The sequence below is a fragment of the Rissa tridactyla genome, chromosome 2 (assembly GCF_028500815.1).
Source record: "Rissa tridactyla isolate bRisTri1 chromosome 2, bRisTri1.patW.cur.20221130, whole genome shotgun sequence".
In the NCBI taxonomy this organism is placed as follows: domain Eukaryota; kingdom Metazoa; phylum Chordata; class Aves; order Charadriiformes; family Laridae; genus Rissa; species Rissa tridactyla.
The window spans coordinates 51,490,993-51,513,426 of NC_071467.1; the positions used below are offsets into that span (position 1 = coordinate 51,490,993).

A 22,434-nucleotide genomic window follows, 5' to 3' on the forward strand; every position below is an offset into this window, starting at 1 on the left:
ACCATTCCTCTCTACCTTCAAGTGCCGCATGGGGCTAGAGGTGAGATCCCACCTGCAACATCCCAACATCTCCTGCCAGCCCAGGGCTTTGGTAACATTTTTTCTGCTACATGAAGCTCCATAAAAATGATCCAGAGCATTACAAATTATGCCAAAAGCTACCGACCAAACAATAAGCAAGGATATGTCCTCCTCAGTTGTAGCATCTTCATCCGACAATCCATCCAGCAGCAGAAACACAGCAGAGCATTTTGTGATGTGTATGCAGTGCTATGGGGATCCATCCCCAACCCTACAGCCTACGTATGTGCATTTTTGTGGGTAGGGGAGGACCGGTTACTGAGCAAACCAAGCAGGGCATGTCATTCACTGGCACAAGTTCATGAGAAATTTAGCTGCCGGGCGCAACGGCACAGATGCTATACAAGTGATACACGTATGTCCTGCACACGCATATATGTGACACTATGGTTTCGTACCCACAGCTACTATGCAATGCACCCGTTCCCCAGGTCTGTGATGGGAGTTAAGGGAGAAGGGCACATGTCCAGATGTTTCAACAGCTGGCAAGAGGGTTACACATAGGCACACTCAAACAGGTCCACTAATTAATGCAGGCATGGAAAAGGAATGCTCAGCAGCAGTTTTGACCTTTGTTGTGGTTGAGATGCTTAGACACGCTACTAGTGCCTATGTGGGGAGGGCAGTGCAGATTGTAGATGATTTGTGAAGAGCTATGCTTTAGCCATGTTGCTGGAAGACACCCCATTAAAACCCAGTCATTTTTGCTGTATAAACACTATATATTAAGTCCTGCTAGCCACAAAGACTTTAGAAATTATTTTATAGCGAGTTGAGGTATAGCGTTAATTCAGTACATAAATCCAGGCACTTCACTTGCCTTCAAACTTTGATGAATTACTGTAAAATTGCATAAAAAGTTGAGGACAGAGAAGATTGTAAGGAAACAAAATGTTCCCTGCTTAAAAAATGTCTGCCCAGAATTCAACTGAATTGTTGCACTTTTGCTTCAGTGAGTTAAAAAAATATCTTTTAGCAAGCTAGCACAAATGAATGTAGTTTACGTAGTGCAAATTAGACATATATGTTACCAAATTGTTAGGTTATTCTTTTTATGAGTAAGTTAGGTAAGATGTCAGGGTTCTGGTGAAGAGAACAGAAGTGGGCATACCTTTGCTTGCGAGCCGGAATTGTTATTCATTTTCTATTCAGCATTAGAAAGGAAAGCTTTAAGTTTGCCAACAATATAAGAAGACACCAGGAAAATATTTGTTTAGGTAATTCATGCTGCTGTATTTTTAAATGAAAATAATGTTGTGCCTAATAGAAACTTGCAGACAAACTGGTACAGAACCAAAGAATTATGCAAGATGCTTTGAGGATGATTGTATCCAGGGTTAAGTTCTGCAAAAGACTAAAAAATACTGAGCATGCAGAAATCTCAAGAGCCTTACTGGGAACTTAAGTTGCATAGCATTGCATGGGACTGGACTCTAACTTCTTTAACAAGCAGCACTGGAGAGGACAGGTTTATCTGGAGCCCCCAGTGGGTTGAAGATTAACATATTGTATTGGAGAACGCTAAAGGGACTCTAGGCAGCCTGGCCTCAATATTGATCTTTCTCCCTAAAGTTTCTTCAGGTCAACAGCTGGGAACAGCCACACTCTTAAGATGAAAAGCCCTTTCACAGTTGTAAAGGAAGGGGATAATCATTAGAAGGTCTTCAGTAGTCATGCTGGGTGAGCAATAAATACTCTTGAAATCAGACAGGCTGTAGTGATCAAGCAGTCTTCCTAAAAAATGTGGACCTTCACCAGCAGTGGTGAGGGTCTCCTATTTTTTTCCTGATAGCAGAGCATAGGAGAAAGGACAGAGCAAGTCGACAGTGGTCCCGTGACAGCTGAAGTAAGCAAGCTGAGACAACATGCAGGTGTCCAGTATCTGCAGGTGGCCTCTCCTTTCTGCCAGGTGTATTTTCTTGTGAGAGTGGTCTCACCCCAAAGTGGGCAGCTACTCAGCAAAGAGCTTCTTCTTGAACTATGCCTGCCCATGGGAAGACGCATGTCTGCCCACCACCATTTAGAGTAGGACTTTCCAAGTCGTGTGTCCAGCTGCCTCCGTTCCTGGCCACCACAGCCCGGGCTCTCGTGCAACAAGCAAAGAACACCTGGGATGCTGCATCCTGTACAGAAGATCTGCTGACCACCTTCTGAGAGGATGCAGTTACCAGGTCCTCTTTTTTTGAGCGATATTGGGCTATAACTGGCTTTTCTTATTTCTAAACAAAATCTGAAATGTGGGGCTAGGACAGGTTGAAGGAAGAGGCTTGTAGCTCCCTCCTCGCTCTCATTAGGGCTGGCTGATAGAGCACACAGGCTCTGTGTGCGCAGCTCCATGGTGGAGAACGGGCAGTGATGTCTTTCTCTGCCCTGTTCAGGCAGGGTTGAACCTAGCTTCAGCAAAGACACTTCAGCCAACACAGGACATTTAGGCATGGAAGCCTTCCTGTTAGGAGCATGTTTCATCTCGGAGCCTTCGGAGAGAGAGCTGGTTTTAGTTTTTCGTTCCCTGTAAACAAACGGTGCTTATTCTGCCTGTAGATGGGCTCTGAAGTTGCAATACTGTTTCTCACCATGCAATTAACCTTTTCACAAAGAAACCTTAATAATTCTTAGTATTTATGTAGCTACTGTTATCTTTAAAGTGCTCAGTAAATACTGCTGTGGTTTGTTTGTTGTTCTAAAAGGGAAACCTGCTTTCCCTTCCTGGCTGAAGTGATTCACTAATATTGACAGTAGTTCTTTGCATAGTTGTTGTGCCTTTTGTGCAAGGCTTTCAAAGTGCTCTGTGGATGCTATTACCTTTGTAAGTTCCAAAATGCATTGCTGGGGGAGGCAGGACAATAGATGATTTCATGCAGCAGCTGTTCATCAGTTCATGTCAACAGACATGGGTAAATTTAGACTAGAAATTAAGGGGCACCAAATCCATTTCATAGACGGCAGGATGAAGGTAGGTACCATACAATGACATGAAATAGAACTGGGACAGGATAACAGGCCAAATTGCTTTTTGGGTTGAGTTTTGGGGATTCTTGTCCCCCAAGAATGCCATATATATATATATCCATCTTACACCCCCCAAAAAAATAGCTGCACTAGTACACTGCTTTTAGCTTTGCCTCTGCACATTCATATCCAGGGGCCCAGCTTGCTGTTGTCTCCACCTGGGATTTATGGAGGTGCTGCAGCCTGGTGACTTCCCATCAGCTGCAAGTGAGTACAAAGGATGTGCAACCGAGAACAGGCTACACTAATGAGTCAAGAAAAAGTATACGACATCTTTCTTTTATTTCACTAGTATCAAGCCAGTGTAAGATGGGCATGGCTTAAGGAAAGGCCTGCAGGGCAGAGAGAGAAGCGGCATCCCATCAGTGACATGATAGCGGTTGTAGCCTCAGATGTCCCAATTACATGGAGCAATTCATTTAAGATGATCACTGCCGTGCAGTGTGCAGGGACATCTGTTCAGTAATGATACAAGAGGCAATGTTGTACCTCCTGACTTGCACATGCTGTTCTTCCCTTGGAGCAAAACCATCTCACGATTGATCCACTCACCTTTGTTTAGTTTAGAAGAGCTGAGAGGATAAGAGCACCAGATCAAACACCTGCAGGTCATATTTAATGCACTTTAACAATGATGGTTATTTGCCTCAGAGTCAGAGCCTAATTGCAAGAATAATTCACACTCTTTATTCAGCCAGTCATGGTGACCATTGGGAAATCCATAAGTAAACCAAATCTCGTGTTGTCTCAGAAATTTCAGAATTGTACAGAAAATGAGGTAGCACAAAGCCCAGCCCATTTGTGCTTCGCTTAATATGAACACTGAACAGACACAAAATACTGCCTTTGTCTGGAACCCTTGAGTCAGCAGCGTTAAAATGTTAACGTTTGCTATGAGTCCAAACAAAGTTTATACACGAGGCTCTTTTTTCCAGCAACAGAATATTGTACTGCACACACGGGACTAAATGGAGTTGTGCCTTCTCACAGCAGCTCTGCATTTGGTCCTTGGAAATGTCACAATAGTTTCATACTTTTCTGAATTCCACAGTTTGGTTTGACCCGCCCTTTTAGGCATTTGATAAAACCTATATAAATTTATATAACTCCGTGTAAGACTAATAGTCTGCAACAGGAATGTTGCTTTGCCAGAACACATTTTTCCATACCATCATTTCAATAAAAATTAATATACTACTGGGATTATCTTGTCTGTGTGCTTCAGTATTTCTTTCCTTGCTTCTGTATTCTACTCTTTCTCTTTGTAGAATATCAGAATTAATTTCCTATTTATGTAAAGACCACTTTGTTCTATTCCACTTGATTGATTAGACTTTTATTATTTTCCAGGTCTTTTCAGATGAGATAGCATTCACAAAACAAATAAAGCCAATGCCCTGGCTTGAGAAACAGGAAAACTTAATTTAGCTTGACATAACAAGGTTTGTTTCAAAGATCCAGACATCACTGACAGACTCCTCTTGACATTAACATCCATTAGATCAGATCTGAAGGGAAGATTATAAAAAGCAATTTAGGAACCAAAGGAATAAGACTTTGCTTTTATTCAGTTAGTCAAACATGTCTTGGTTGTTCTTTTACTATTCCTAAATGTAAAACTGGTCCTTACACTGATCTGACCTACCTTAAAAAGAAGTCTATACCCTCCTGACATGCTTATTATGGTATGCAGTGGATTATGAACATTATAAGAGAGGAAAAGAGTCTACACTGAAAACCATGGTTTTGACCTTGTGTTTGACATCCCAGGCTTTTTTGCCTCATTCCTACATTTTCCTATTGTAGTGAGCTACATTTTAAATCATCATAAAAAATTCCTACAGCCACAACTCAGTAAAGCACCTCCATCTATTCAGAGAATATCAACAGAAAGTGCTGTGACTTATTCATGGCCTAAATCAGTACAAAGGATGATTTCTGGTAATGGAAGGCTCCTTAATTTTGCACATGAAAGCATAACAAAACAGTGTCAAGAGGCTGAAACTAGAAAAATTCGAACTTTAAGCTGTGGATTTTCAAAAGTGAGGATAATTATCTATTGAAAAAAAAATTGCTGAGATGATTCCTTCATCATTTGAGTAAAAGAAAAAAAAAACAGAACAAAACAGTTACTTTTCATTCTGAAAGGTATGTTTCACCTGAAACATTTTGGTTTTGATTCAGGAATTACTGGATGAAATTATGTGATATGCAGGAACGAACATTATGTGATCATAATAGTCTCCTTGATCTTAAAATATATGAATCAATACAATTTTTGGTTTATCTCCTCACTGATTTAAAGAGATGCTAACTCTCATGAGATCAATAACTAGACCATACGCCTAGCAACTGTAGCTGTAGCCACATGGCAAAATGAAATATGAGACACATACCTAAGATGTCTCTAAATAATCCATTTCGCTCTCACAATGTTGACAAGGCATTTTAACTGGACTAATGCTTTAATGTTCTGGTTTTAGCGTTGAGTCAGTTCGTTCAGAGCTGGCACAAGGGCTGTGTAGTGCTGCGTCCTGCCAGGGAGCAGGGATCAGCAGGGTAATCTGGGATGCGCCGGTGGGGAACACAGCTAAGTCAGGAAGGAACAAGGGATTTTTGCTGTGGCAAATGTTTTGCTGGCTTGGATGCACAGATGGAGCATGACACTAACCTACAACACAGACCTGAAGCAGACTGCAATTTTATATATACTGCACAGATGTGTTCTTGCATGGTATACACACATGCATGTATGCATACAGACTTTGTATCCAGCATATGGGTATAGGTTCCTATAATCACCTTGGAAAAGGGATACCAGAACCTTGTGGTCTGCTTGTCCCGATTACGTTGCATGAAGAGGCAGAAGAACTATTCCACTTTCTGAAGACTCCGAGAACGGTCTCTGCAGGCGCTCCCTTGGCCACGCTACTGCATAGGACCCTACCCACTGGGACAAACTGTTATCAAATTTGACAAAATGTCTTCTGGTCCAGCCATAAACAGCCTGTTCCTCACATGAATTGTGGCTCATAAACCTGTCTCCCGCTCCTCCTGCCGAGCCTGATTTGGGCATTGCCCTCAGGGACTCCCCTCTGACAATTCTGCCCATATTCTCCACTTCAACAGCAAATCCTGAGTAACACAGCAAGTGGCAGCATGGTGCTCACAGGGACTCAGTAAACCAATGTTAATGCAAACCAGGAGCCATACGCAGCCATTAATAGGTCAAATCTTGAATTTGTTATCAAATAAGTGCTTATGCACAGTATCTGGCATTAAGTACACACCGCACCTATTTGCTCACAGCAACAAGCGCAGCATGTCTCCAGACTCCGCTGCAATAATAGGCTGCATTTCTACAGTATTTTCCTGTAGCTCACTGGCTGACACCTGCTTTTGGAGTTCTTAGACCACATGTTACCATACCATTGGCACCACTTTACAGAAGAGGAAATTGCACTGGAGAGGTTGGGACCTGCCCAGATCATACAGGAAGTTTGTCGCAAAAATTGAACAAACTTTGAATGGTTTGAATTCAAGTGCCAAGCTTTTTGCTACTAGGCAATAAATAACTTCGCCTAATTGTAATAAAAATGAACAAGTTTCAATGACTTCAATGATAAATGCAGAAAGGATGGGATCTTAAAGGGTAACTATAGGACTTTCTAAGGTTAGAAAGGGACACATTGGCACAGGTTAGTAGAGCAGCCATCAAAATACAGTAGGGCAGATACAAAGATGAAAAGATAAAAAGACTTGATTAAGCATCACCTGACATACTACACGTATTTTAAGCGAACACTGGCAGCATCAGGCAGATTGCTGTCAGCTCCCTCAGTCTGATTTGATCCCACATGGGAAGTCTGAAGCCAAGAGCATCTGACCAAAGTAACAGGTGAATTGAGGCAGGTATAATTAAAAGGAGAGCAGGCTGCCATGGGTAAGGAAGGCTGACAAATGACAGCTGATGAAAAGAACATGATTTGCTTACAACACCAAATAGGAAACACCATCTTTGTTTAGTACATGTATTATTCTGGTTTAGCTGGAAAAACAGGCTTGGAACAAGCTATAGTGGTTTGAGCTGGCTCTACCAAAAAAAGGGAGGCGTGAGAAACTGGGAGAAACTCCACACCCAGCTGTTGCAGCTTGTCTTCACACAGATTGCAAGATGTCCAAGCAAAATATCCCGCTTTCCCATGTGCTTGTGCAGGGTGTTGCTTAACGTAGCTCCCACTTCTTGCAAGTGCCTCTGGGTGCTATCGCAATAGAAATAATAAAGGCTCATAATAAATTATAGAGAATAAACAGCGATGGACATTTTAATTGATTTTGCTGCAAAGCCATCACGTACTGTGTTTCCATTTGTACGGCAAGTAATTCTTCAGACAGATTGCCATCTAGAAATTGCAAGGCACTAGGCGCTTGAGTTTCTAGTGAAAGCTGCAACACAGGTTTCATTTCTGCATTGAGCAAAGCGATGGAAACAGAGTGAGGCCCACACCTCTGAAAGCAACGCTCAGGGCTTTCCGTCAGACGCAGAACAGAACAAAGCAGGCAGATATTTTACACGAGCTTCCCGGCAGGCACCTTTACACCATTCAGGGTATCCAGTGAGGGAAAGAGCTTATTTGATCCTAATGAACGATTAAAGGACTTCTTTGATATGATGTAGGCATCAAGTGACACCTTACACTGTGAATTAACACTAGCCTCCTCTTCCAGGCAGCAAAATTTAGTTTTGTATATGCTGCCGAGAACCAGAATAAGTATTCCCCATTAGCCTTCCAAGCAGGCAGTCCCTAACAGGTATGCATAATCCTGGGTTTAAAAGGGAACCTTGTAAGACATAACTTGATAAATATCCTTCAACGAGAGCAGCTGGGAGTGGGGATGGTCTCTTTTGGGCCATGTGTACAACAGACAAGGCAATGAGCTGCTGGCAGCATTGATCTGGATTAACTATTCAGGGCTACTTTTTTCCCTGCCCGGAAGGAAAGAGGTAACTTTAAGATGACACAGTCAACGGTGCCAACTTTATAATTGATAACACTCATGCAACTACCCTTAAATGCCCGGGAGCTGCTAGGGATAGCTCAGCATCCTCACCCCCCAAATATGTCACGCAGCCACGATGAAGAATGAAGGCTGCAGAAGGACTGAAGGAATAATATCCTGCTCTGGTCTGCTGGCTGCCGGTGTACAGAGGTGACATAAAAACAGATACACGTTTGGGTTTCCGCATCTGCCATTTATGCAAAATTTCAAAAGATTCTATCACCAAAGATAGGCTTAGTCTGATTAGTGTTTGTTGGTCAGTCTGCACCCCTATATCACTTCAGCTTGTGAGTGCAAAAAAGGCAGCACTCTCTGAGGGACTGCAGCGTGCAATTCCAGCAGCATGCTGGAGTAACAGCATGAATTTAGACAGCCATCTCAAACAGACATCCATCAGAGATTTAGATAAATATTAAAACACTACCTCATCTCTCTGTTTATACTGTACGTGGTAGACAAGTGTGATGTTATGGACTTAATTAGTTTATGGTGGAAGTTGTCGCTGCAATAGATTCCCTTTTGCTTGTTTTGCAACATGATAAATTGGTTCTCTCTCACCTGTGATTCCTAAATCACTTCTCCATGTAATTCATTCAGAAAGCAAAAGCCATTTCTGTTTAGTCAGTTTTGCTATCCTTCACCTTTTCCACAAGCCCTGAAACAAGGTTCTTGCATTTTTTTAACTTGTAGCTATGCAAGCTATGCCCACTGCATCCTCTGCTTATGTAGAATGCCTAGAAAATGTGGCAATTTGGTCCCCTGCTTTTAGCATCACACTGTATAGTGCTGAATAACTTTATTTATTTATGACCTCAAAAATTAAAACCCAATATAACTTCAGCTACTCTAGCTTTGTTTAGCACTTGCCAAATGCCTGGGATGGGATAGCTCCACGGAAAAGTACAAGGTGGGAAGTGACTGGATGGAAGCAATTTTGCAGACAAGAACAGGGTGTTTGGGCTGGGCGAGATGCTGAGTATGAGTCAGCGGGCTGTATCAGCAAGGGGGTAGACAGTAGGTCAAGCGTTAAGGTTATTCCTCTGTCTTTGAGACTTGTAAGACCGCATCTGGAGTACTGTGCCCAGGTTTGGGCTCCCCAGAATAAATAAAATAATAAAAAAAAAAGACACTGACATACTGGCACAAGTCCAGTTTACTGCCACCACGACAGCTGGGTCTGCTGAAGCATGAGAGATGTGTTTGTTTAGCAGAAAGCTGGCTCTGGGGACACCTTACTGCTGTTGGCAGCTAACAAATGGGAGGATGCAGAGAAGGGGGAGCCACGCTCTTCTCAGGCAGGCACACTGACAGCACAAGAGGCGGCGGACTCAAGCTGGAACATGGGAAAATTTAGATACAGGAAAAAAAACATGTTACTGTAAATGTGGTCAAAGAGTGGAACAGTTTGTCCAAAGAGCCTGTGAAATCCATTCAAAGCACAACCAGACAATTCCCCGTGCCACCTTATCTGACTGGATCGGAAAGTTGGACTGCCTGACCCTCCAGAGGTCCCGGGCCAACACTTTAGCCCGTAAAGCTATGACATCTCGACTAGTCTGCATCTTTGTCAGCAGATGGCAATATCAGCTAAATTACATATTTTATTCTGGCGGCACAACGTTCCTGGCCACGAAGGCAATAAAGTGGTAGTGAAATCACAGAGCGGCCGCGTGGGAATGCCTCGCACCCTGGCTTTCAGTGGGAATGCCTCGCACCCCGGGTTTCAGTGTGCCTCCTGCCAGACACATCCCAAGCCAGTCCCAAACGAACTGGTCCCAAACAAACAAGCAGATCCCAAACAAGAAAACAGGTCCCAAACAAACAGATGGGCAGAGTGCAAACAGCGTCCCAAACCTGCTGATTGCAACACCGGACAGGCCACCCGGGTGCCAGCTGCATCCACCGGCACCCAAAGGCCCGGGACAGCCATTTTCTAGCCGGCGGCCGGTGCTGGGCCCTCATATTTAGGGCAGCCACACGGCACTGTGAGACCAACGCTTGGAAGTCATGAATTAGTAACTCCGAAGCAAAATTAAGCCGCTTTCGCCAAAACCGGGATTTTTAACGCGACTTCGGCATTTTTAAACTACGGGATCAACACTCCCGCGCCCGCACCCAACCGCTGACCGGGAGAGGCACAGCTTCACTCTGACACCGGGCCGAACCCCCGCGCCCCCGGCCGGGCAACCCCCTGCTGCGGCTGCGGCTCCCGCCGCCACCGCCCCCTGAGGGGCGTCCCGCCCGTGGCGTGAGGCGCGGCCCCGCCCGCCGCCGGTGGGAGGTGGCGCCCGGCGGCGGTTGGCGGTTGGCTGCGGTTGGCGGTTGGGGGCGGTGCGTGGGCGCGGCTCCCCCCGCTGCTCCCGCCCCGCCGCTTCTCCAAGGGCCCGGCCGTGGCGGGGCCGGCAGCACCGCCGGGCCTGGAGAGAGCGGCCCTTCCGGACGTGCGCGGCCGGGGCCGCCCGCCTCCTTCTCCTCTGCCTCCGCCCCCTCCTCCTCCCGGCTCATCTTCACCGCCTCTCGGTGTTGCGGCCGAGAGCCCCGCCGGCCCCCCGCGCCTCTGACCGCGCCGCCATGGGGAGCCCGCAAGGCAGCCTCGGGCGGGGCGGCCTCGGCCTGCTTGTGCTCTTCCTTCTGCTTCTGTCGCCTGTGCGGGTGAGTCCCTCCCGGGGGAGGCCGGGCTTTCTGGCACTGTCGGAGGAGAGGGAGCGACGGCATCCCCCACCCCCGGGTGTTGCTTCGTGGGGAGGGGGGGAGCTGCGGTGGGTGCCTGAAGCCGGAGGGTCTCCCGGGCGGGGAAGCGGGCTGAGGGAGGCGGCTGTCCCGGGTTAAGCCGGTGGGCTCGGGGCGGCACGCAGCTGAAGGGTGGTACCGGGCTGTCCGTCCCCTCCTCGTCCCCGGTGCGGCTCTCCCTTCCCTTCTCCCCCGCTCCGTGAGCGGGTGCCGGGCGGGACAGCGCGGTGACACAGCAGGCCCGCCTGCCAGCACCTGAGGCGCCACAGCGGGCGTGCTCGGGCTTTAGCAAACTTCAGCTTGTGCCCAGTGCCTGTCCCCTGCTATTACGGCGCACGGCGGCTGGCCGGGGTGCCGCGTTCCTGTGGCGTGCCCTGGTTATGCAATGGCCTGGGCATGTGAGTAGCCATCCAGTCACATGCTCGTGCGGAGGCTTGCATGTGTCCTCACGGTCTGGTTCGGTTTGCTCCGAGCGTTTCTTGTGCTAGGTGACAGCTTTCTGGGAGTAATAGGCTGTGTGTAGCAAGATCTGCTGTTTGTCGATGTGCCAATACTAAGACTATGTGTTTCCATAAAATTAAGGACTAGAGTAAGTTGGACTTATACTTTAGTAAAAAAAAAATAGTGCAAAACCTTCACTCCTCTTTTCTCAGTCACCTTTTGCTTATACTGTAGTCCAAGATAAGTGTGAGATACTCTACGTTCCTCCGGTGGAACAGGGAGTGTGTTGTAAACCTTTGTGGCTTGTGTTTTGGTTTTGTTTTTGTTTTTTTTTTCCTCCTCTCTAACCCATTTGGAAACACACATTCTAGGTCCAGTTTTATGCTTAATCCTTTTTAAACTCACAAGTTTGTCATTCTGTGTGTGTGCTGAGGTTATCCTGTCCTCTTTAAACAATCTCTAAAGAACACTAGGAATTTATTCTTCTGTTACCACTGGAGAAGCTGATTGTTTAGTAATGACTCATGATCTCCAGGTGGGTAGGTAATGGACTTCACACCTTATCAATACTCCTTTATGTAATGTTCTTGGAGGGAGGTACAATTGTGTAGCAATGAGGTGTGTCCTAGGCTGGTAAGAAAATGACAAGATGTTTTCCTTTAGGTGACATAAGGATACTGGGCTAGAGGAGCTTGAAACAAGTTCCCCTAAGATTTAGGGGATCCTTGCAGAGGATGTGGCTTTGTGGTCCATAAAAAGTAAACGCTGTGAAATGACTTTAACCGTACAGGCTTCAGTTTTGTAAGAAGGCAAAATTCAATTTTTTTGCCATTAATTCTTACTTATAGCCTAACACTCCACAAAGGGGACCTGGATATCTTTCAAAGAGAAGCTGGTCCTTCAGTTAAACTGAGCTTATATAGTGTTAGATGGTTGCAGAAGAGAAGCATTGTGAAGGTGAACCTGTTCTCTCTCTCAAGTATACTTGTGTGACGTTCTCGTGCTTTTGGTTGTAGTGTGTATAAACCAAAGTGTCATGTTTCTTCTTTTTAAAGAATTCGGTGGACTAGAGTGGCATTTCAGTTTGCAATCCTTCCGTTACATACAATTTCACAATGAACTTGAAGTGTTCAGCCTGTATAGGATGCATCTTTCACTCTGAACAGTGCAAGATACATGACTTTTGCCAGCTAACCTGTTACTAGTTGATAGTGAACTACCCATTAATACAACCTGAGAACTACATTGAAAATCTTGGCTCCTTTAGTTCCGTTTCTGAATGTGAACTTAGAGGAGGATGAAGTCTTGAAATTGTTCTTGTTCTTTTATGAGCATCCCAATGTACTGGGTGGCATCTTGTGTGCTTAATGGCAGCTGTTTCAGTTTATCCTTATATAATTATACTAAAGCACAGGCTGTCAAATTAGTGGCTAAGCAAGGTTAGACACAGGTTTCCTAGTAGCAGCTGGGATGCTGCTCTGTTTCAGACTTGCCAAGTGGCCTGCAATGCAATGTTACCTGACCTTGGGCATGAAGTTCTGAAAAGCCTGTGTGGAGCAACTTGCTTGGCAGGGATGACAATATGGCTTCAGAAAAAGACAGGAACCACTTTACTTAAGTTACTTCCTGGAAAATCAGGAGTGACTTGTTCATAGTCTTTCTGGGTGGAAAGTGAGGATGCCTTCTTAGAAGGGGAGAGGTGACTGAAGGGAATGGTTGGTAGAACTGAATAGTATTTTGCTGGATAGTAGACAAAACAATCTAAGTGTTTTGCAGCATTATTGCTATTCCCCTGCAGGGTGTCAGAGGTATTTTGGTGCAGATGGCCTTAGTTGCAGACAGCTGCTAGTTTGGGGCCCTGTGGTTTCTGATCATGTGTGCAGTAAGTGTGTATTTTCCCAATTAATCATTGTCAGCTAACACCAGCTTGTTCCCACAGATACTGATGGCTATTATCATTATTGCAACTTTCTCCTCCTACTTGACCCAGGCTTCCCTGTGACTTGTGAAGTGTGCTTGGATAGCTCCAGAACCAGGGCTTGCTTTGCCTGATCAGGAGTAGCTAATGATTTTTCTGTCTGAAAGGGAACAGTCCCTTACCTATGAGCAAAGAAGCAAGAGGAGCTTGGCAGACAAAGGTTGTCTCTGAATTTGGCTGTCTCTGAACAAGTTACTGAAAGAGACAAAGTAAGACTAGGAATTAAGCCTGTAAAGTTTCCTTTAGTCCTTGGACCTCCCCCTCTCATAGGGAGGGCAGTGAGGTTATGTGCAACTTCTGGGGCAGATCTGCAAACTCGACCTATTTCCATAAACCAGTCTTGCCATTTATTAGGGGTAAAATGGTATTGTTTTTCCCTAGAACTCAGTTTCTTGACCTAGTGGGCAATATCAGCTGTTCAGTGTGATGTGGACTAGATATTAAGGTGGAGGCAGGGGGAAGAGTATGCTGTTTCCTGGAATCTTTCTTCTTGCCCTGCAAGATCCCAGATGTACCATCCTAGATGAAGGAAGGGGAAACAGCTGTGTCTGATGCTATTGCCTTTTCCATACATTAGTAATCTTAATTTGGAGAGCCAAACAATGTTCACTTGTCATCTGGTATTTGCAAGACTACAAATAGTTGCTGTTTCTGTGTACAATATCATCATTGTTCTTTGCTTAACAGCTACATATTCATTGTTGGTGATGGCTAATGTTGCTGGAAGCATTGAAGGTTATTGATCTGTTTCAACATGCAGTTGAAGGAACTTCAGCTGAAGTAAATGTGTTTATGATCTGTTGGAACATTAATTTTATTGCAAATAAACAATAATGCCTGGGAACCAGAGAACTGTAACAGAACCTTTGTAGAATGCAAATAGTCATGAAATGTCCATACTTGCTTGTGTGCAAGTTCTTTATTAGGGTTCCTGGAGCTCTGACCTGAGGTGAGATTTCTCTTCAAATAGAACATGTCTACGAGAAGTCAGAATACACTCTTCTGAACTCGGGGGACATACTGAAGGCTAATGTTTGTATACTGCTAGGTGGTTTCTATGCTGTGCTGGGGGCAGGAGGGAACAGCCTTAATCTAAGGTTATGTTGCTATTGCTTTGTAAAGCACTTGGGAAAGTCCCATTTTAAAATACAGAACACTTAGCAATGTGATTTAAAAAAGCCCCAACAATCAACAAAAACAACAAAACAAACAAAAAACAAAACCAAAGCCCAACCCTGTGTTAGTCTTATGGAGTATCTCACCTTGTTTAGAAGGCAGTTGGGTTCAATACAGCATTTCTCTGTTAATTTTGGGACTTGGAGGGCTTTCACCCATTTAAGAAAGATGATTGTTTGCCCAAATCTTAAGTGACTTGAAAGTCTGACTCTGCAAGCAGTAGCTTTGTTAACTGTGACTTATTTACAACCACACTGACTCATCCCTATCTCTTCCTACTAGTGTAGGAATGTTCTTCTGAAAGAATGGAAAGAGCAAAGTACTTGTCTTTTTTTGCAACTTACTCTAGCTTTTACTAGAGAAGAACTAGGGGGAAGAACTTCAACCTAGATCTTATCAGTGGTTATAGAGTAGTTACTTAGTTACTAGTAGTATCCCTGAGTACTGTCTGAACCCTAGGACACAAGCCCTCTCACATATTTTGTGGCTGACTCTGCGATGAGCATGCTACTGACTTGTTAATGTCTGAGAGCTGTGTTGGTGACTTTAGGCCACTGACTTCAAGTGATTTGGTGATCCTTGATTTACAGGGGTTGAACAAAGGTTCAATCATTGTGAATCAAGGATCACCAAAGCTTACTGATTCAGGAAACAAATTCAGACTATTAGTGAGATCCTGCTAAGTCATGGCATAAATATTTAATCTTAGATTGCCTCTGAAATCGGATTCTTGGTGTTAATATTGAAATAGAGTATTCAAACTCTCAGTTGTAGGTCTAAGTGCTCTTTCAGTAGTTAAAAGTAATTGATTGGTTCAGCTCTTCTAAACAGGCTGAAAGTTTGAGTAATAAACATGTTGGTTTTTCCATTGTAGCTTTTATTGATGTGGAACTTAAGCAATATGTTTCTAAATTCTTTATTCAAATTACAAGTGTAAACTAACACTAGTCTGAAACACCTCATCTTGCTTTTTCTTTTGTGTTTAGCTGAATAATTTTTGGTGCATGACCAAGTGTCATGTGCAAGTAAGTTGCTTTATTTTCTGTCTCAAAAACAATGTCAAAAAGCCTTGTAGGTAAATTTATAGACATAATACAGCCTGTATTTTATTTTGTATTTGTGTAGTTATAAGCAAGGAAGTGTTACCTTGAAATACAGATAGCATTTTTAAAACAATAGAACTATCAGTCAGCCTGATGTAACTGAAATTTACTTTAAGATTTTCTATGTGAGAAGTACCCTGGTAAGTGGTGGGATTTTTCATAACTAGTAACTGCACTACTAGTTTTACCACACTTTCCACTCTGGAAGAAACTGTGTCTTTCTGAAAATAGTAGGTTGATAATTTTGTGGGGGTTTAAAAATTAAGAAGTGTTAGATAGCAAGACTCAATGAAGCATAGGAAATGTTTTCTTAGAAAGCATTCATAGAAAGTATGATTACAAACCGTTCTAGACTAAACATGGAAGCCAGCCTGATACTGAAGGAATACCTAATCCTGTTCTCATGGGCTGTAGTAAGCAGCTTAAAATTCTTTGCCCTTTTGCAAGAATAGCAATGTATCTGTGCCTCTTCATGAAGAGATGATTAATTCACTTCTAATGCTGGTACATACAAACACTAAACCATCTTCTTTCCTCACTAGTAGATTGTTTGCTATTAAAACTGGGGTATACAGGTGTGAGAAAGCAGAGGTGAAGATACTGACTTATAAATTTGCACCAAAGAAGCATCGACTTCTCAGATCAATTTGTTGCATTGAACAAATTTACAATGTAGTTTCTGTAAACAGTCTCCAAGTTATAGGATTTTAACTTTCTGGCTTATGCTGGTGATAAACATCCAATGTTCACATGTGCAATCTTAAGGGATGCTTTCCAACTTGGATGTAAGAGTATGGTGATACTTAGTGAACTAGGTAAGTGGTATTTACAGTGACTTTTGGACCTGGCTTATAGTGAGTAACTTTGAATTGGGCTATGTTGCCTAAGTTAAGTTAAAGGAAAAACAATTTTAACAGGGTCACATACATTGGTGATGATTATTGTCCCTGATTTAAAAAAAAAAAAAACCAAACCAATTACTGATAATACTTTGAGAAGTACTGTCAGTGTTGTTCAGCACAAAAATGGATGTTGCGGAGGCATTGTAATTCTGGATAGCTGTTGGGTAGTATGAATACAGCCTTTCAGGGGCCTCTCTGGTCAGTAAACAATATTGTTCATGGTCAAGCACAAAGCACAGCAGTCTGTCCTTGCAGTGTAAGCATATGGTGTTCCTAAAAATGCTAGGTCAAGGCTGTTCAGGAGATGAAAATAGGTCAGTTATCTCTCAAAATGTACCATGCAAACTTCTGATCAGAGCTGGTAGAAGTGTACAAAATGTTTATGCAGTCTGCTTTGCACTTGCAGCCCAGGTGCATGGGAAAGCCTTGGAGCTGTCTTAAAGCTTTTGCTGAAAATAACTTTTGCTATTGCAAGTCTTAATTTTCAGAATAAATATTCTGTTTTAGTGCTTCAGATGTCTCGGTGTCAATATCACTGAACAAAAGTACAAGGCTGGCAAAGTGCCATTGTCCTCTTTCAATTTCCTTTCTTTATTTTATGCATGTAATAAAGAACTGATTTCTGAATTTTTCAATAGTCCCTTAAGTCAAAACCTCTTTAAAATGAGACTTGAAGCTTTTTTCTTTTTACTTAGCACTGTAAGTCTATTTGAATGTTGCATGCTTAGGCCCGAAAGTGGTGATGGAGAGAATCCTTTGATATTGACAATACATGGTATTCTGTGGCGAGTGCAGAGCTGTGATGTTCTTCAGAATCCTGTTTATGCTGCCACTTCCTCAGTCTGCCACTGTAGGTGACTGAGTTTGCAAGAAGGATTAAAAAGTGGCAGGAGGAACTGAAATATTGCATATAAGCAATACACTTCTTTCCATGTACACTGACTCATGTGCTCTAAAGTGACAGTTTAACCCACTAATCATATGCTTTGTCTTGCATGAACAAATTGTTTTGTACACTGCCTTATATTTGGAGATGCTTTTCAAGTATTTAGATTTTTCTTAAGTAACACTTATACTTGGCCTTAACTATAGTCAGTGCACTTCCTGTTTCTAGACTAGGCAAGGAAGGGTGGGGAACTGAACTGGAGATCAGTGGTGATGTGCAGTGTGTCAAAAACACGTGCTTTTGTTAATGGGAGTTTTATGCAGTATGTGCTGATGTTTAAATTAGCAGGAAGTTATCTGGATTGTAAATGACTTTTGGAATGGTAGCACATAAACTCTACAATAGCTGAGGAATTTGGCACCTCTTCCTTTCAGTTAATCAATTATCTCGTGTTGGTTAGGTACTTCCACAATTGTGTGTCTGGTATGGGGAATGTGGAGTTGCTTCTGGAGACAAGAGATACAACTGTGCATATGATGGACCACCACTACCACTGCCAGAGGATGGCTATGACTTAATGCAGGTGAGCTTCTTTTGGAAGTCTGCTGCTAAAATATAATTCTCCTACACTTTAGAAATCTGTCCTGAGTTCTGTGGGACCTGCACTATGATCTTAAGCTTTCTCAATGAGAAAGTGAACAGACTATCTCTGATGTTTGAGGTATAGCTTGTAGCCCCGTCTCCGACAGATGTGATTACAGGCTTTCACAAACATAACCTTAAATATAAGATTGGTTCACTTTCCTGCATATTTCCCTCACTGGTTTAACCACTCTTTAGTCAGACTTTTTTTGGACTATTCCAAACCGTGATACATTCTGCAGTTATGCACTTCTGATTTCTAAAGGTCAAGACTAAACTATGTTTTCCATCAACTGATCATTCCTGATATCTTCCTTAAATAGGAAGGCAGTAACTGACACTCATTCAAGTGGAGCAAATTTGCACAAAGTTCTCCTTAACTGTGCCTGGTGTGAGGCCTTATTTCCATATCTGGGCTTTAGCTGTCAAAGTGAACAAAACAACAAATAGAGTTTGTGAATTTGATGCACCATATAGGATGATATTGCCAGACTGGCCTTCTTGCAGATGATAGTTCAAAGCTTTAAAGTGTGAAATAGCTATAGAGTTAAACAATGGTTGTCTGGTGGCAGGAGTGACTTAAATATGTAGCAGAGCTACGTACTGTGTTGTACTGTTTCTGAAGACTTAATGTACAGTTCTTGTATGTTACTATCAGTTATACTTGTATTAAATGCATTTGTCTCTTCTGTAAACTGATCATGAAATAGCTCATCCAGGTAATTGATGATTTTGTGGTTAGTGTCTTGCTTTCTGAGACTTTAGGATCTGATACTATACAGAAGGTATAGTAGAGGATAAGCTGCAGGAATACTTTCAACTTGGATAAACATGTGTTGTCCTTTTACTAGTAGACTCTTGAATACTGTTATCATTCTATATATAGACCCTGGTGACTAAAGATCATCTGAAGGAGCTTTTTAAAAGGAAGTGATGCCTTGAATAAAAGAAGTGATTCTTCTTCCCATTCTCTAAAGAATCTTATTGGCTAGACTGATTATTTTTTTTTCTATGCATCTCCCACATCAACAGCCACTGTCTTCTGAAATATGCTGAAGCAGAACCTATGATATGAGTTCTGAAGTCTTAAACATGCTTTTCCTTCCTCCCCCCTGATCTCAATACTGTGTTTATTTAAGGAACTCTGTCCAGGTTTATTCTTCGGCAATGTTAGCACTTGCTGTGATGTTCATCAGCTTCAGACTTTGAAAAACAACTTGCAGCTGCCTCTGCAGTTTCTCTCCAGGTATGCTAATGAATGGCAAAACAACTAGAGCTTTGTAACGTAATAGGAAAGCACATTAAGACTCTGCTGTTCAAGTAGACTGTAGAAAAGGTGTTAGTCTTATTTAAAAGCTTATTGAAGCAAGCTCTCGGAGACTTCCTCATCCATATCAGGAGGCTGTAATTTCATGAAACAATACTTGTGGTCTAGACTGAGTTAGTTGGTAGAATAAACGTTACCTTTATTTGTCTCAAGCTACTGTAATTTGTAATGAAGCCTTCAGAAGAGAGTGACATATAGTTCAGTCATCTTGTTCTAACAGAAGTCTTCCTGCTGACAGCAGTTAAGTTTTCCTTCAAATTCTGGTAAAACTGTTTGTATCTGCTATTTGAGGTAGGCAATTTTGCTAGTGAATTATGTTGATGCTACTGATGAATATTAAGCAATTTTAAGCACCAACTAATGTTGTATTGCTAATTGAAAACTTGCAGAATTTAAATATTTTGTTCTGTAACTCTGAGCAGAATGTTTATGCTTGCTGTGTAGGTCAGATAAAATATGCCTTGCATCTTTACCTCTTAATCTGATTGTTGTTGACTTTCCTATTCCAGATGTCCGTCGTGTTTTTACAACTTGATAAACCTTTTCTGTGAACTGACTTGCAGTCCCTATCAGTCTGACTTTTTGAATGTTACAAGCACCATACCGTATTCTGATCCAGTTTTAAAAGAGAACAAAAGTAGCATTACAGAGCTGCAGTACTTTATTGGAGAACGCTTTTCAAATGGTGAGTGAACAGTGTGTTAATTTGCCTGGGATTTTGTCAAGGTAACAAGACTAATGCTTTTGCAGGAAGAATTGGGAGCTGGAAACATCTCTCTGACTGTCTTTTGAAGTTTGAGGCATCGAATAGGTACCATAGGTCCCCCTGGAAACTGCTGGAATACTAACTTCTGCCTGGGTGGGAGATGTTGCACCGACACCGTTACTAACAAGTGTTTTTGAAGACTCAGCTGAGACTGGACATCTATACAAGTGGTTAATAGTTGATACCTCTGACTTGAACTTCAGAAAAATTAAGTTGTTACCAAATACTGAATGTCTAAAACCTACCCAATATTGAAACTGTCTGGCAAGTGTGGTAGTAAAGTTTGTACACGGTGCACTAGAGTGGCTTTCTAAGAGGCACTTGCTTCTCTTGAAATGGACTGTTCTAGTCCTTTGCCAAATCCAAAGTTTTTTTGAAGAACAAACAAATTTGGGTTGTATTTTGGTTATATAGCAAGCTTGAAGCATTAATTCAATCTTTGTACACTTTGTGTGGCAACCGTTAATCAAATTGAGACACTTGAAAGTCATATGTGGCCTACAGGTCACAAGTACCTTAAATATTTGTCATAACTTTCCCTGAAAGGAGCTTTATATTAAGTATTTTTCCCTCTCAAACAGTAAAGTAGTTTTTGCATAATGCGAATAAAGGTGGCCTATGCAGAATAAGATAGCTGTAACAAAGCATTGCAACCTTGAATACTGTAAATACAACTGAAAGCATTATTTCACTATCTTAGTGTTTCTTCTTGAAAGCTATAAGCACGTTCTTTGAACTTGGTGAGTCTTTAATTATTGGAAATACTTGGAATGCTTACTCAAATAATAACATTGATTTAATGACTCTTCTGTCTTCATGGACTCTCCCTAGCAATGTATAATGCCTGTAAAGATGTGGAGGCTCCATCAAGTAATGTTAAAGCGCTGGGGCTGCTGTGTGGGAAGGATGTCAAGGACTGCAATGCGACCAACTGGATTGAGTACATGTTTAGTAAAGACAATGGACAAACTCCTTTCAGCATTATTCCTATCTTTTCAGGTAAGAAACTGTGTAGTTCTTGCCTCTGAAGCCTCTGTCGAAGGCTGTGTACTATAGCTAGTATACTGAGCTGTTAAACAGCTGCCTAGCAAGGAATGTCTGCATCCAGAGGCTTTCAAAGCAAGGTAGGATAAACTGATGATCTCTTTGGATTTCTGCTTGGAAGTCATACTTTGCACTTGCTTTGTATGCAGCTTCTTGCTATATAGATATCTAAAACTCCTTAAGGGATGGACTGAGCTTAGGCAACTGGTTACCTTATATTCCTTGGCAGTACTCTGATCCTTGAGGATTTCTTTGTAAGGAAATTGTTACATGTTTCACAATCTGAACAGATGAGGGGGGTGACACATCATTGCTGGGATGACAGAAGTATGTGCTTATTAGTTTTACAGACTGAAGTGTTCTGAAACATGACCAGTCATTTAGTTAGTAGACAACTATAAGTAGTTGTTACCTGCTGTAGAAAAGGCAGTGGCTTCTTCAGCTGTAAGACCAAGCAAAGTTACTCCATAGAGGCTAGGGGCTTCCATAGAAAGGGTAAACCCATTTAAATGGAAAGCTTGTGTTGTGAGGTCCTGAATTTTTACCAGTAGTAAACTGGCTCTGCAACTTGTGATTTGTCATAGATGTTCCTGTCCATGGAATGAATCCTATGAACAATGCTACCAAAGGCTGTAATGAGTCTATGGATGATTCGACAGGACCATGCAGCTGTCAGGACTGTTCAATTGTTTGTGGTCCAAAACCTCAACCCCCACCATCACCTGCTCCTTGGCTTTTGTTTGGTTTGGATGCTGTGTATGTCATCATGTGGATCTCCTACATGGGATTTCTACTCATATTTTTTGCACTAGTTTTTGGAGTCTGGTGTTACAGGTAAAGCATTCAAAAATGCTCAGCTCTGAAAGTCAGTTGTCTTTTCTGTGAAAACTTGTTTTCCCAGGGCAGAATGCTTATGTCTCTACTCTTTCACACAGCCAAAAGTCATATTCTGGGCAGATGCTTATACTTACAGGGAGTGTTCTAACACTTAAAACCGTATGGTACAAAGTTGAGTGCAGAAGTTGGTTTAGTTGATGCGCAACTCTAATATTGTCTGTAGCTACAGGATCAAATATGCAAATCTACAACTTTCATAAGCAAGGACTTGAAAGTACACAAAAGTCTGGGGAAATGCATATATCTGCTTCATCTGATTGACATTAAGCCTCTGTGGTAAAGAGTAAAGTCTCAGTTTAGCTGTGTCTGTTCCTGGATGGTATATATAAAGATACCAGAGCACTGTCTTCCAGGACCAATGAACTACCTTCATGTTCAAATGTCAGTCTTC

At 42.5% G+C, this 22,434-nt stretch overlaps 1 protein-coding gene across 1 annotated transcript in view; it reads left to right on the forward strand.

The window, feature by feature from the left end:
- The first annotated feature begins 10,562 nt into the window (after positions 1–10,562).
- NPC1 (NPC intracellular cholesterol transporter 1) overlaps positions 10,563–22,434 on the forward strand; it is a 28,006-nt gene continuing 16,134 nt past the window's right edge. The window contains exons 1-6 of the mRNA XM_054190746.1: positions 10,563–10,803; positions 17,828–17,950; positions 19,149–19,255; positions 19,846–20,021; positions 20,934–21,101; positions 21,731–21,980. Of these exons, the coding sequence (XP_054046721.1) occupies positions 10,723–10,803; positions 17,828–17,950; positions 19,149–19,255; positions 19,846–20,021; positions 20,934–21,101; positions 21,731–21,980 (905 nt within the window). The 5' untranslated portion in view covers positions 10,563–10,722. The remainder of the gene's footprint in view (positions 10,804–17,827; positions 17,951–19,148; positions 19,256–19,845; positions 20,022–20,933; positions 21,102–21,730; positions 21,981–22,434) is intronic.